The sequence below is a fragment of the Gadus morhua genome, chromosome 16 (genome assembly GCF_902167405.1).
Source record: "Gadus morhua chromosome 16, gadMor3.0, whole genome shotgun sequence".
Taxonomy (NCBI): Eukaryota; Metazoa; Chordata; class Actinopteri; order Gadiformes; family Gadidae; genus Gadus; species Gadus morhua.
The window spans coordinates 4,904,247-4,919,603 of record NC_044063.1 but is presented as its reverse complement, the minus strand read 5'-3'; the positions used below and the strand labels follow the sequence as shown (position 1 = coordinate 4,919,603).

At 51.7% G+C, this 15,357-nt stretch overlaps 1 protein-coding gene across 1 annotated transcript in view; it reads left to right on the top strand.

The window, feature by feature from the left end:
- Window positions 1–915: 915 nt before the first annotated feature.
- LOC115561067 (protocadherin-16) overlaps window positions 916–15,357 on the top strand; it is a 29,478-nt gene continuing 15,036 nt past the window's right edge. Inside the window, exons 1-9 of the mRNA XM_030380862.1 lie at window positions 916–936; window positions 1,265–1,453; window positions 3,336–3,567; window positions 3,988–4,224; window positions 5,502–6,560; window positions 8,592–8,779; window positions 9,155–9,251; window positions 10,360–10,517; window positions 12,683–13,526. Of these exons, the coding sequence (XP_030236722.1) occupies window positions 916–936; window positions 1,265–1,453; window positions 3,336–3,567; window positions 3,988–4,224; window positions 5,502–6,560; window positions 8,592–8,779; window positions 9,155–9,251; window positions 10,360–10,517; window positions 12,683–13,526 (3,025 nt within the window). The remainder of the gene's footprint in view (window positions 937–1,264; window positions 1,454–3,335; window positions 3,568–3,987; window positions 4,225–5,501; window positions 6,561–8,591; window positions 8,780–9,154; window positions 9,252–10,359; window positions 10,518–12,682; window positions 13,527–15,357) is intronic.

The following is a 15,357-nucleotide window of genomic DNA, read 5'->3' as shown; positions in this document are numbered from 1 at the left end:
AGTTAGCGCCGTGATGAAACTCTTTCCTGATGAGGTTTTGAGTTCACCGCGAGTACACTGCTCGTCTGTGGAAGGCACGCATCCACATCCATAGCTGCTCCCTGTTTTCAACACGCTGTGAGCACCTTGTGTTTGGTCGTCACCCCCCCCCTGCCTCCCTCTCTCCCTTCCTCTCTCACCGTCTGCTTTTCCCGCTACCCAAGCCTAGCGGCTCTCACTGCCAAAGGGCCCGTTTGGCTCCTCGCTCCCCTTCATATAAACATCAACGAATGTTTCCAAAGATGCTTTTAGTGAGCACCTGGTGCCTTGTTCTGACCTAGAAGCCCTCTCCTCTCAGATGTCCCTTCTAACCCAGTTCAGATTTTATCTCCCCGTCTTGCAGAAAATCTCCCCCATAATTTCCCCTGGTCTCTAAAAGCTCTGCCCCCGGATTGTTTTTACTTCCTGCTTTTAGCCTAAATCATGCCCAAATGATCGGTTTGCATCATTCAATACCATTTCACCATGGCAACCAGGGATAAATATACACAAATTCAGATGGAGGATTTGGGGGAAATTGATCGCGTTGAATAAAGCGCTTGCTCGTGAAATTGTGGTTTCACGACTTTACCCTCCTCTCAATCTCTTGATGGCCACAAAGAAAGTGGAATAGGCAGCACAAATAAATGCTTTATAGGGAAGTGAATGCGGCAGTTTGTAGGATGATCGGAGGGATGTCTTATTTAAGCGTGGAACGTTTTAGACGGAGCAAGGAAATCTCTGAACTACACCGGTTGGAGTTCAAATTCATTGATTTCTGTTTTATTCATGAGTTTCTAAGGAGTAACGAGAAACTGCATTGAGGCCAGAGATGACGAAGGTTTTCAATGGGAGTTCAATAAGGTGGCATCTCATGAGACCTTGTATGTGTCAATCATGAACACCTTCTACGTCGATGTCTCACCATAGATAGTACAGTTGCTTCAGTATCGCGATACTTTAGACTACAGAGCAGTTACGCATAAGCCGAAGAGATCCAGAATTATGTTGGTATCTGGTTATCGGTCCAAATAGATAACTTAATGGATGGGCAATGTATACAATCAGTTGTATCAAACAATTTCAAACCATCAGATTAAATGATTGCACACATGAACATTTGCATTTATGTTAGCATATGCTTCTATACTTTGCTCATTGCTCAACGAGGAGATGATCATTCTGGATTACCGAGAATCTTGTGTACGTCCCGGTTTAACCAATCGCCTTTCTCTCCCTCCCGCAGGTGACGGCGTCGGACGCCGACGGAGGTTCCTTCGGCTCCATCAGCTACTCCCTGGGCTCCGGCCTCAACAGCTCACCCCCCTCACAGTTCTCCGTCAACAAGGAGACGGGGGAGATCTGCACCTCCCTGGCCCTGGACCGGGAGCACGGGCAGAGCAGCTACGACTTCACCGTCAACGCCGTGGACGGGGTAAGGCGCGGGGACATGGCCGCCATAAAGCATCCGCCTCATAACAATTGTCAGTTTTAAGAGTATAATAATAATAATAATAATACAATATATTCGATTTATATTGCGCCTTTCAAGACTGAAGGATGCTTTACAATTTGGACAGGAACATAGAACCTTACCTTATTGAACCTTATTGAATGGTTCAGCAGGATCCTACTCGGTCGTCAACTTCTCTCGAAGGCCACCCGGCTGGTTTAACCAGTTAACAATGGAGTTGTGATTTGATGTCCTGTAGCCAGTTGTGGGGGGCTGATCGGGTATTCTGCCCATGAATTCGCCCAGGTGCACTTTGAGTGTATCAAGGTTATCCTGGGTGTTGACATCTTTCGGTAGTGCGTTCGTAGTGCGTAGTTTTCTAGAAAACAAATAAATAAAAAACATGGAGACGAGCAGTCAAACAAGAAGGGGTTGTCACAGGCAGTAGTCAAGTTTGAAGAGATGTGTTTTTTGCGGAGAGTTTTGAAGGTTGCCAGAGATGAGGTCTCTTCATCAAGGTTTTTTTTATGCATTCAGTTTTGCAGTCTTGGTACAACCAAATTATTTTCGATCTTATTTCCATTGAAAATTCGTTATTCGTTCCTTGATCAAAGGTAAGATCAAATGATATTTACTGCGGTTCGGTTGAGCATCCCACCATTGGTTTCCCGAGGTGTTTTGCTATGCCGGTGATTCTTTGTGGCTCTGTGTCATTGATGCTGAATGTTCTGACAGAAGTGATCAATTATCCGTGACATAATTCAGGACATGAAAATTACCCATCCCCTCAGGCCATTCCTCTAGCGGAAAAGTGAGCATGATGATGATGATATATGACACCCTACTACTATTTCCACACCGCCATCATAAATAGACCGGGAAACAGAGTAGGAAGGACGTAAACCGTTAGAACTTGACTCCCTTGGTTCAAACTACAATGTCCGCAGCCTAACCTGTAGGCATCCCAGGGCAAGCTGCGCTAAACCCTTAAGGCCCCCACATTGTGGAAAAGCGTCTGCTAAATGATTAAATATATTAAAAAAGTCAATATAAGTGCAGTGGAGTCTCCGGGGGAGCCTTTAACCGCGGCGAAGTGGCGGCCAGCAGCGTGACAAGGCTTTGATTCGAGCCGCCAAATTAAAAAAGAGGGTTGAACGATTCCTGATGGCGAGTACTACTTCCTGTATAGAAGCATCCCGCGCCTTCCTGGCCAAATCATACAACACACTATAGAGAAAAAAGAGGGGATTACAGCGGCCATGTTAAAGTCATCAGATTTAGAAAAATGCCTCGCCGGTCAAGCCGTAATATTTAACAAGTTGGGCTTTCGCCTCCCCCTCGCTTTTGTAACACCTGGAGCAAATAAAACGCCTGCTCTGTATTTTCTCTTCAAGTTAAAGAGTCTGTGAAACCGACCATGCTGGAGGGGGTTTGTGTGTGTGTGTGTGTGTGTGTGAGTTTGTGTATGTGTGTGTGTGTGTGTGTGTGTGTGTGAGTTTGTGTATGTGTTTGTGTGTTTGTGTGTGTGTGTGTCTGAGTGTGGTTATGTGTGTGTGTGTGTGTGTGTGTGTGTGTGTGTGTCCATGACAGGCCTTCTCACCCCTTCTCATCCCCTGACATAGTGCCGTTACTTAAGGGAAACTATTAATCTGTATCCTTTCCCCTAAACCTGCTGGGACTGTATTTTTAGAGGCCCCCGTCATAGGCCCTGCGTTAACAGGGTCACCGCTGGTTTATATGTGCGCCCGTTAATGTCCTCAGAGCGGCGCTTTCAGGTGCGTTTCTGGCCTCTCGGGCTGTGATTTAGTGCGCCGGTTAAAAAACATAACAAAAGAGCTTTGTGTTTTGTATTTCCCCTCCCCAGGGGGGCTTGAGCTCGGTGGTGTACGTGAAAGTGGATCTGGTGGACATCAACGACAACCGGCCCACCTTCTACCCTTTGAGCTACGCCGTCAGCTTGAGTACCCAGAGTGCACCTGGGACCTCGGTGGTCAGGGTGATGGCCTACGACCCCGACACCGGAGAGAACGGTCGAGTGACGTACCGAACAGCACCGGGAGGGGCCTCGCCTTACTTCACCCTCAACAAGGACACCGGTTGGTTCAACCATATGTTTTTTCCTCCCGTTTTTTCTTTTTCAAAGCATCAAATCAATAGTCTAGGATCATTGCACCTTGATTACAACTACATACAATGTGGTAAGGATTGGTTGCAAAAGGCATTGGGTTGCAAAGACAATGGATGTCTCCAAACTCAAACCCAAACTCAAAGTCCCTCCTTGGGCATTGCACCAGTCAGCATGTATCTTTGTTATGTTGCATCAACTACAGCACTTATCTACTGACATTAATCATGGCCACTGGCATGCCTACTGACCCATTATTAACTAAATGATGATAACGCCCCTGGGTGATAAAGGCCTCTGTCATAAAGGCCTATTATGTCCAAGTTATTAAACAGTGTTTGACTATTACGTTTTAGATAAAGTCCATTAACCTCTGCTGTTGATATCGCAGGCGTGATCTCCCTGTCCCGATCGCTCCACGGCAAGGCCAACTCCGTCATCACCATGGCGATCTCGGCGCAAGATGGCGGCGGACTGGTGGCCCCCGTCAACGCGCGGGTTAACATCAGTGTGGTGGCAGGCGTGGTCGCGCCCCCTGTCTTCCAGCAGAGTCAGTACCACTTCACCGTGTCCGAAGACTCGATGCGCGGCGTGCTGGTGGGCGTCGTTCAGGCCAGCGTCAAAATAGGTGGGTGGACTTTGATTTACACACACACTGACCCACACACACACACATGGGTACGTGCACAAACACACGCACACGCCCACACACAAAGTTATGCAAAACATTACTGGTCGCACACTTATACTTACAGCAACTGTGTCGGAGTGATGAAGTGTTGCAGTGATTTAGCAGTCCATGGCGACTCACTGACCTGCTCACCCAGACGTTTGAAAATGCAGAATAGCCCACGCTGACTATAGTCAACTATCAGAAATTTGCCTCTTGTGCTGTTTAGCTCAGCTAATGGCAAAAAGCTAACGCCGACCGACTGCGGTTCATTTTTAGGATGCAAACCTACGGTTTCTGGGAGGACATAATTTATGAACCATCACAGAATCAGTTAATGTTTTGGTGAAGGATGTTCTCTTTGCTGCCATCACAGCTGGACAAACATTTTTTTCCTAGATCAAAATGATGTTCTTGAGTCACTGATCTGTACCATGTATATAGTTATGTATATACTATATAGTGAACTCTGAATGATTTACTCCAGACAGCTTTTGGATGCAAAAAACATAAATTCCATCAGTTGTGAGGAGAGTCAGTAGCTTCTAGGGGTGTGCCATATTAGCATGTTCATAGATCCTGGCATCCAAAAGAAGGGCAAGGATGAGGAGTTACATATAAGCCTTTAAGGAATACTTCACTAGTAATTTAATTGAACAGAGATTATATTTAAGGATTTCAACCAATTAACCAGACTTTATCATACTAACATAAAACCCTTTTCTCACTCATACTTACATAATACTAACTTACATTCATACCTTGCAATTGAAGCACACACATATTTACATACTTAATATGCAAACATGTGCACCCTTACAGTAGCGACTTGTGTGTTCAACAAACCATTTCATGTTAAGTTGAAGCGCAGCTCTAAACTTCTAACCCTTCATCATACTCAAAGTACAAAGCGACTTTGCCAACCTACTCATACAGCATCACCGTGATGCTGGGAGTGATCTGATTATGGATTCTATCAGTAACCCGATCACATATTCTACACCAAGAGCATGTCAGCCCGGCACCTCGCAGTTGGCTGCTACTTAGATCTGCAGAACCACATCAATCCTCCAGTCCGTGTTCAAGTGGTATACGGCAATCATTTACAGATTTATCTACTTGGAAAAACTCCAAATCAGCTTCAAAGGGGTGAAAAGGACGTTAAAATAGAGTTGGCATTTGCTTTAGTACCTAGCGGGCTGTCTCAAACCCCCCCTGTGGTTTCCGTCTCTCAGCAGGTTCCCCGAAAGACATCCTGTACACCATTAGTTCCGGGGACCCCACCGGTTACTTTTCCGTGGACCCCGACACGGGGGCTCTCCGGACCAGCCTGCCGCTGGACCACGAAGCCCAGCCCGTCCTGGACCTGGAGCTCCAGGCCTGCAGCGGCAACCCTCCCGCCTACGGCCAGACCCGCGTCCGGGTCACCGTGGCCGACGTCAATGACAACGCCCCTCTCTTCCTGCCCTCCTCCTCCGAGTCGGTCCTGCTCCCGGAGCAGACGGAGATGGGCGCGGTGGTGTACCGCGTCCAGGCCGACGACGCCGACTCCGGCGTCAACGGGCAGCTGACCTTTGACCTCGACCTGTCCGCCCCCGGCGGCGGCGGCGGCGGCGTCCAGAGGATGTTCAGCGTCGACCGCGGCAGCGGCGAGGTGCGGCTGGCGGGGAGCCTCTCGTACGAGAGCGCGCCCCGCTTCGACCTGCGGGTCACGGCCCGCGACGGCGGCGTGCCCCAGCGGAGCTCCGTGCTCACGCTGGTGGTGCACGTGCAGGCGGAGAACGCCCAGGGCCCCGTGTTCGACACCGTCAGCTACCGCGTGGAGCTGAAGGAGGGCACGCCGCTCAACACGCGCTTCCTGCAGGTGCGCGCCCTCGACCGGGAGACCCCCGCCCACGCCGGCCCGACCCCGGCCGGCGCCCCGGTCTACCACCTCCGGCCGGACGGCGACGCGGCAGGCTTCGGCGTGGCGCCGGACAGCGGCTGGCTGTTTGTGCGGAGCTCCCTGGACCGCGAGGCCAAGGACATGTACCTCCTGACGGTGCTCGCCAGCGCCGGGCACGGGCAGCTGAAGAAGACGGGCAGTGCCACCGTGCGCGTGGCGGTCACGGACGAGAACGACAACGCGCCGCGGCTGACGCAGGAGCGCGTGTTCCTGGCGGTGAAGGAGAACCTACCGGCGGGCACGGGCTTCGGGCGCGTGGCCGCCACCGACCAGGACAGCGGCCAAAACGCGCGGCTCACCTACCGCTTCCTGCAAGCCGACCGCCACTTCCAGATCAACCCCCAGACAGGTGAGCGCGTGGCGGGCCGGGCGGGCAGCTTGCTTGCGGGGGTCCCGTAGGGGAGGACAAGGTCGAAGGGGTTCAATTAAGCCGCTTAAGCTGATGATTGGCTAAGCCCAGGTGGGGATGTTCACTTATTTTTGTGTGACGGCGCAATTACCCGGAGGGTAGAGTAGAGAGCTCTTTATTATCCCCACAGCCGCAATAGCCTGCACGGATTGCAACAGGCAGCACAAAAATAAGCAAATATTTAGAAATAGATAAACACGCACAAAGTTATAACCGAGTAACGGAATAACTGAATAATGTCAAGGAAATTGAGAATGAGACCATGTGATATCGGCTCATTCGCTCATTCCGAAATATATTTCTGACATTTGCAGCGATTACGAGGAACACATCTGACCCTGAATTAACGTACTTAAAATGTACTGTAGGCACTCGACCAAACTGGGTGTTGACAAGGCAGCATAATTCAACTTGAGGTGCAACGACCTATCTCGCACTTCAAATTAAAAGTGTTTTTTTTGCTAGCATTCCATTAGCCTCTCCAAGCCATTATTTAGTGAGCACACTAAATCAAATTCACGAAGGAAAAAAATGTCCTAGAGGATTTAATGTGTTGGGATTGGGTGGATTGTTAAGTGCTCCGGCAGAGGCAGGTGAGGCCGGTTTTCGGAAAGCTCTCAGGTGTGACGTAGATATGACATGATAAGATGTGAGTGAGTCCACGTCAGTCCCTCTACCGTTAACCTGTCCAAGTCTCCTAGAGCCCATTCAAACGGATTCGCTTATAAGACGAAGAACAGAAGAACCTTGAGGTGCCACAGTGCTTATATTGTGCTGATGTCCGGGTTCAAGGAGAGCCGTTGCATAGAGCCGTTGCACTGCTCAATGTTGATAAATCCTACGCTGAGCTGCATCCCCATGCGACGAGGTCCCCTCATGTTGCCATAGTAACACGCGCAGCCACATGAGTGTCTGAGTTGTCTGTGACCTCTTTGTTCAGCCACAAACCGTTTGTTTCCGTTTCCCAGTCCTGGTCACAAAAGGCCCATTAGCTAATCAGTAATCAGGACATGCATTCAGGGTAGTGAATGATGCCCTCTTCCATTGTGAATGAGATGATGGAGGAGATGTGAGCCGGGCTGGGATTGGTTGGCTGTCACACAGACACAGGCACTGGTGCATAATCAGCTGTCAAAACCACCCAGTGTGTATTTGCATGCATGTGAATTTGTGTGTGTGTGTGTGTGTGTGTGTGTGTGTGTGTGTGTGCGTGTGCGTGTGTGTGTGGGTTTGTGTATGTGTGAGAATGATCAAAGCTTTCTGAGTCTTTAATCTCTCATTAATATTCAGGTGCTTTTGAGACTTCCTGTGGGGCCTCCTCATCCTCAGATCCTCTTCCTCATCGTGTCCCTACTCTTCTTCTTCTTACCCCAACATCTTCCTCTTCCGCTTCTTCAAACCAATTACCCTCCTACTTTTCATCTCCCCAATCACCACCACCACATCCTCCTCCTCCCCCTCCTCTCCTCCTCTTCCTCCTCCTCCTCCTCCCCCTCCTCTCATCCTCTTCCTCCTCCTTTTCCTCCTCCTCTTAAACCTCTTCCTCCTCCACCTCCTTCTCACCCTCCTCTTCCTCCTCCTCATCCCCCTTCCTCCCCCTCCTCTCCTCCTCTTCCTCCTCCTTTTCCTCCTCCTCTTCCTCATCCACCTCCTCTACCTCCTCCTCCTCCTCCTCCTCCTCCTCCTCCTCCTCACCCTCCTCACCCTCCTCACCCTCCTCCTCCTCTTCCTCACCCTCCTCCTCCTCCTCCTCCTCCTCCTCACCCTCCTCACCCTCCTCACCCTCCTCCTCCTCCTCCTCACCCTCCTCCTCCTCCTCCTCCTCACCCTCCTCCTCCTCCTCCTCACCCTCCTCCTCCTCCTCCTCCCCCTCCTCCTCTTCCTCACCCTCCTCCTCCTCCTCCTCCTCCTCCTCCTCCTCACCCTCCTCACACCCTCCTCTGACTCCCCTCTCCTCCCCCCCCCCTCCAGGGGAGATCAGCACCAGGGAGGCCCTGGACCGCGAGCACCAGTCCAGCCACCAGCTGCTGCTGTCGGTGCAGGACGGCGGATCCCCCCCCAGGAGCTCCACCGGCACGGCCTTCATCACCGTCCAGGACGACAACGACAACGCCCCCGCCTTCAGCCCCCACACGCCCGGGAAGATCCTCGCCATGCAGGTCAGGACGAACCCGACACCAAACCCCGTCGCTCGCGGCGGCGGCGGCGGCGGCGGTCACGACGCTGTGGCGGTAGCAGCCTACGGTCGTTTATGTCAGCGGTGGAGTGTAGAATCAAACTTTCCACCGTTTCTTAAACCGTCAGATTAAAGGGGAAACAAAGTTTGGTGTGATTATACGCCTGGAGCAGTGGCGACGCAGCAACGGGCAGTCGCCATAACAAAACACCACACGGGCTACTAAAGTTATCCAGATTACCCCTGTCAGGGTACCTGGTTTACAGTGGTTACCAAGGTGACGTAGGTTAACACCGCTTATCCCCCCCCCCGCCCGGTGTGGTGTGGTCACGGTGTTCTCTCCTCTCTCCCCCTGCAGGTCATGGAGGGACAGGCCCCGGGGTTCCTGATCGGAACGGTCCACGCCAAGGACCCCGACGAGGGGGAGAACGGCTCCGTCACCTACGCCCTCTCAGGTAGACGCAACTCTGTGGTGCGCTGCGCTACGCTGCAGGCAAACGCCGCACCCGACGCGTCACGCAACGCTACCCCCAACATCGGAGCTAGAGAGGAGTGTGGTCGTATGTGTGAGGGAGAGAGGTGTGTGTGGTTATATGGTGTGAGAGAGAGAGAGAGAGAGAGAGAGAGAGAGAGAGAGAGAGAGAGAGAGAGAGAGAGAGAGAGAGAGAGAGAGAGAGAGAGAGAGAGAGAGAGAGAGAGAGAGAGAGAGAGAGAGAGAGAGAGAGAGAGAGAGAGAGAGGTGGTTATATGGTGTGTGAGAGAGAGAGAGAGAGAGGTGTGTGGTTATATGGTGTGAGGGAGAGAGAGAGAGGTGTGTGGTTATATGGTTTTAGTGAGAGGAGTGTGGTCATATGGTGTGAGGGAGAGAGGAGTGTACATAAACACACGGCCTGTGTGTATCTTTTGTGCTGCGGTGGCTTTTCAAAAACGCTCCACATTAAAAATTTAAATCAAAGACCGTTTTCCCCTTGGGGGTTTCACTCACACTGAAACCAAGCAGCTGTTTCCATCCAAACGCACGTACACGTGAGGCTGAGCCCACCAAAACATGCAAAAACCGGAAGAGCTGCAAAAAGTTAAAAGGCCGATCTAGTTTAAAAAAACAACAACTGGACAGATTGCCGAGTAGCCATAACAATCAGAACCACGTTTAGTCATTAATTCAGCATTTCTGTAACGGCCACAGTAGATATCTGACAATTCATAGTGCTCCCTAAATACCACAACAGTATTACAGCAAAACAACGTTGTTTGAATTGAATCTACCGGTACTTGTGCCCATATAGTGCTCTTTTTAATACCCATAATGCACTTCACACAATACATAGTGGTCTTCATTGTCGTCTGATTCATTTTATAGAGGCAATCACTGGTTATTTATGCAAATGAGCTGGCCCAGGGAGAAGGCCAACACGTGTCAACTAGCCTATGCAACCAATAAACATCAAGACAGTGGATTTACGGATCATAGTTAGTGTACGATATAGGGGCTATACAGGGACTGAGGGAACAATTGAGTGATTTCTAGATGACCCCTTCACCTCTGACCTTTTGACCCCCCAGGGCCCAGGGCCGAGCGCTTCACCTTGGACCCCAGCACCGGCGACCTGCGCTCCTCCTCTCCTCTCAGCCAATCAGAGAGGGGGGAGTACAGCCTGGTGGTGACGGCGACCGATAGAGGCCTCCCCCCAAGGAGCTCCTCCTGCTCCCTCCAGATACAGGTGACCACCACAACCTCTCCCGCAGCACTCGGACCCTAAGGAGTTCTCCTGCACCTACTCGCTTCCACTGTCCTCCACAGCTCCCACAAATACATCTTTCATTACAAGCTATCTCCTCCTCCTCCTCCTCCTCCTCCTCCTCCTCTCCTCCTCCCCCTCCTCCGCCTCCCCTCCTCCTCCTTCTCCTCCTCCTCCTCCTCCTCCTCCCCCTCCCCTCCCCTCCTTCTCCTCCTCCTCCTCCCCCCCTCCCCCTCCTCCTCATCCTCCTCCCCCTCCTCCTCCTCCTCCTCCTTCTCGGCCCACCCCCAACACATGCGTCTCATCCCTCGACAAGCTCGTCCTTCATCAGCCCTTGCGTCTAGTCATCACGTGTCCCTCCCCCCCCTCCTCCCCCTCCCCCACCCCTCCTGGGACATGCGAGCGGAGGCACGGGGGCGAACCAAGCGCTCCCGGTCGGCTCCTGACGAGGTCCAGCTGTACGCTGGCTGATCAAGAGTCGGCCGCCAGGAGACTTCAATGCTTCCTAACACAGTAGCCCCCCCCCCCTACCCCCTTACCCCCCCCTTTTCCAATAAGATGTCGGGGTTGTGTGGCTCAAACACAGCATTGAAGTTAATATTTAATATAAGAGGGGGGGGAGGTTGGCCAGCTGCCAGCAAGGCAGAGCTCAGTCGTAAACAACGGACATAAATTCCACTCCATCGTAGCACGTTTTCCCTCAGTTTTCCCACTCCCTCGTTCTGGTCAGGTAGACGCTGACGATTGTAGATATTAATTAGTAAATTAATGAACTGCCTAAACGCCAACGTCAGCCAGATCAAAACTGTTCCAGTGTTCATCATTTTATCCTAATCCGTGTCCATACAGCGAAGGGCTGAGGCTAATATACTGTGGAACCCCGCGTCCCCCATCATGTGTGACGTGGGATGTCATTTAAAGTTCAGTTTTTCTTTTGACATGAATAATGACTTATTTTGAAATGTGGGCCAACTGTTTATGTTATATAATCTTGTAAGGATGAAGGAAGTAAGCTCAGATAATTATTAGTCTCTAAGGCTGCTGAAAATTAAGTCAACACTCATTCCCTCCCTCTGTCACTCACTCTCACAGGTGTTTAAACTCTCTCAGTCTCTCTTTCTCTCCCCCTCTCTCTCTCTCTCTCTCCCCCTCTCTCTCTCTCTCTCTCTCTCTCTCTCTCTCTCTCTCTCTCCCCCTCTCTCTCTTTCACTCTCTCTCTCCCTCTTTTACTTTACAGCGCTCTTAAGCTCCTCTCTCTCTGTGTCTCTCTTGTCTAACTTCAAGTCGGGCCTTTGATTTTGTCTCTGAGGCGACGGTTCTATTAGAAGAACGTGTCGCCCGTGTAACTCATAGACTTCCTGTCTGGTACACCAGAGCGGGAGAGTTGAAGCCGGGCGCGTTTGAAGTCGCATGTCGGGGTCATCAAGTGCATCGTGTGCAGCGTCGGATATTTAATGACCTCTCTGCTTCCCGTTCTGATTAATAGTACTTTTACCAAGTTGTTATCGCGTAACTTGAGTCTAACAAAAACTTTTTACGAATGACTTTTTGTTCTCCGGGGCCTGTGAGGGTTGTGCTCAGCCTGTTTCCGCTTTGCTGATTTCCATTGGATTGTTTTTTTATTTATTGCTTTGGAAATTCAAAACCGAATTCACCCCCGGGCGCTATGTGCCTGATGTCATCATATATCAGGTTCATGTAATCAACAGATATGCCATTTTGTTTGCGTCCGTTTTTTCTTCTTTGCGGAGAGTGATCGAGGCGGCCGCGAGTATCAATACGTTGTTGTTTGTTGATTCTCCATGGCGACCGGCCCTGTCCCTGCTCTTAGTTGTTGTGTGAAGACAACAAGACACAGCCCTCTGCGGATCACTGGCCCCCATTCAGATGCACATATTGATCACATCAGCTGCTGTTCCCCAATCGATTAAAGAATACTACGGTGTCCACGTAGTCCGTCTGATGCTTTGTTGCCTTTTATCTTTTATTCTCATCCTTGTCATTCATTGATTTATTAATTTCTTATTGAGATTCGTATTAAGTATTTTGTTCTTATTAAGTACATTCCAGTTAATTCTGTTTCATACTTCATTGTATTGCCTTGCTGCCCGCCCTGACGCACACACACGCCTCTTTATTCTCTCCAGGTGCTCAGTCTGACCCGACCCTCCTCCCCCACCGACTCCGTCTCCCTGACCTTCAACTCGGTGGAGGGGGCCACCCCGGGCTCGGTCCTGGGGTCCGTGCGGCTCCAGGGGGGCGACCCGCCCCGCCAGCTGACCTACACCGTGGTGGGGGGCTCCGACCCGGACGGGACCTTCGCCGTGGACCGCCACACGGGCGACGTCTACCTGGCGCGGCCGCTGGACTACGAGCGCGACGCGCGCTACACGCTGCAGATCGAGGTGGACGACCCCGACCCCGCGGGGGCCGGCGGCCGGACCCTGGTGCGGCTGGACGTCGACGTCGCCGACGGCAACGACCACTCGCCCGAGTTCCCCGAGGACCCGGTCACCGTGGTGGTCTCGGAGGGCGCGGCCGCCGGCTCCTCCCTCTTCACCTTCCAGGCGTCGGACGGCGACGGCGGCGGGCCCAACAGCGAGCTGAGCTACTCCGTCCTGCGGCAGTGGCCCGACGTCCCGGGGCTGCTCCTCCTCGACCCCGTCACGGGCGTGCTCTCCCTGGGCCGGGCGCTGGACCGCGAGGCCACCGCCTCCCTCATCCTGGTCGTCCAGGCGACCGACTCGGCGCCGGACGCGGGCCAGCGGCGGCGGGGCTCGGTGACGGCGAGGCTCTTCGTGACGGACGAGAACGACAACGCGCCGGCGTTCAGCTCGCCGGCGGCGGTCAGCGTGATGGAGGACCAGCCCGTGGGCTTCGTGGCGCTGTACGTGGTGGCGAGGGACACGGACCAGGGGGAGAACGGACGCGTCAGCTACAGCATCGAGTCGGGCAACGCCGGGGGCGCCTTCTCCCTCAACCCCAACACAGGTAACTACCGGTTACCGCTGCCGAGCTCGTTCACACCACCATCGTATGTCTGTGATGCATCAGTCGACCTCCCGACCCTCCCTCGGAGGGAGGGATCCCTGCTCTGGGGTCCTTCTCAGGGTTGCTTCCCTCTGGATTTGAGGAGTTTGAAGTACTTCACAAGGCTCAGGGTTAGGGGCTGTTGTAATGAAGCCGTTTGAGACTGGAACTGTGATTTAGGGCTGTGCTAATAAAAAGGACTTGACTAGTAGTGGGGAGGGAGGGGGCATGTGGAGAGCTATTAATGCAAGTGTACGTGGAGAGCTGTGAGTGCATGAAGGATATAAAGGATGCTAACCAATAGACCTTGTTCCACTTGATTAAAAACATAAGCCCCTGCTACGACACACACACACACACACACACACACACACACACACACACACACACACACACACACACACACACACACACACACACACCCCTAATGCACACACACACAGTGCTGTAACACTAGTCCTATTTTTGAGGTCGACTCTTGCTTCACCTTTCATGACTTATTTCTCACAGTTGAAGTCCAAACAGGCACAGGGGAATAAAAACCTGCATTTACACACACACACACACACACACACACACACACACACACACACACACACACACACACACACACACACACACACACACACACCCCTAACCCATCATAATGTGTTAGTGTGGGTCTATTCCCATGAAAGACCAAAGAACCTTTCAAGCTTCTGGTAACCATTAGTGGAAGGATCAGTTACGCATGTGTGTGTGTGTGTATACACACAAATGTGTAGGTGTGTGTAAGCGACCAATGTGTCTTGATCTGTATGAATGTGTGTATGTATATTCCCAAATGTACCTTGTGGTTCTATATGTACACGTGTGTGTGTGTGTGTGTGTGTGTGTGTGTGTGTGTGTGTGTGTGTGTGTGTGTGTGTGTGTGTGTGTGTGTGTGTGTGTGTGTGTGTGTGTGTGTGTGTGTGTGTGTGTGCGCGTGTGTATGGGTGTTTATATGGAAGCACGGGTCACTTAGGGTTGAACTCTGACCCTGTGGTCCTGGGAGCTTTTATTGTGGTGTCAAGACACGTGTCGACTCTGGATATACTCCCCCGCCCCCCCCCCCCCCACACACTCCTCACCCCTCTTTCCACCCTCCTGCTACCCCTCCACCTCCTGCCCTCCCCCCTCCTCCCCCCTCCTCTCCCCCCTTCATCCTAGCCCATCCTCCAACCTGCCCATGCCACCATAAACACTGCGTCCACCCCCCTTCCCATTCCCTCCCATCCTTCCCAAACTCACCCCCCTATCCTCAAGGGACAGGTCAGAGTCCCTCATGGGTGTCACTTGTCTCTCCCCCCTCCCCTCTTGGTGCACCTGCTCTGAGGAACTCACTATGGGCTCACGGATATTTCACTATCTCCTCATTAGCTTAGCATCAAAGCATGTTCACCAAAAAATAGAAGGGTAAGCAGCTACCCTTAGCATCTAACATAAGCTGCCACCGTTAGCAGCTAGAAGCATCTGCCGTTAGCATATTTTGTCAGTGGCTAACGTTGGTGGCTACCAATAGTATTTAGCGTTAGTGGCTAGTGTTAGAAAATAAATAATAAGAGATAAATAGCAGCTAGCTTTAAATGGGAAGGTTTTGGGTGAAACGTTTGGATTCTAGTCTTCGGCTTGTTGGTGACATCACTCTGCTTCTATTATCTTCTAATCCGTAATTATGCGGCCGTGCTCTGCGTTAAATGGAGAAAGAGGTGTAATTACATTTTCCAATCAAAGTTCAAAGATCATATCACATCCCTGATGTGACGCCTTAATA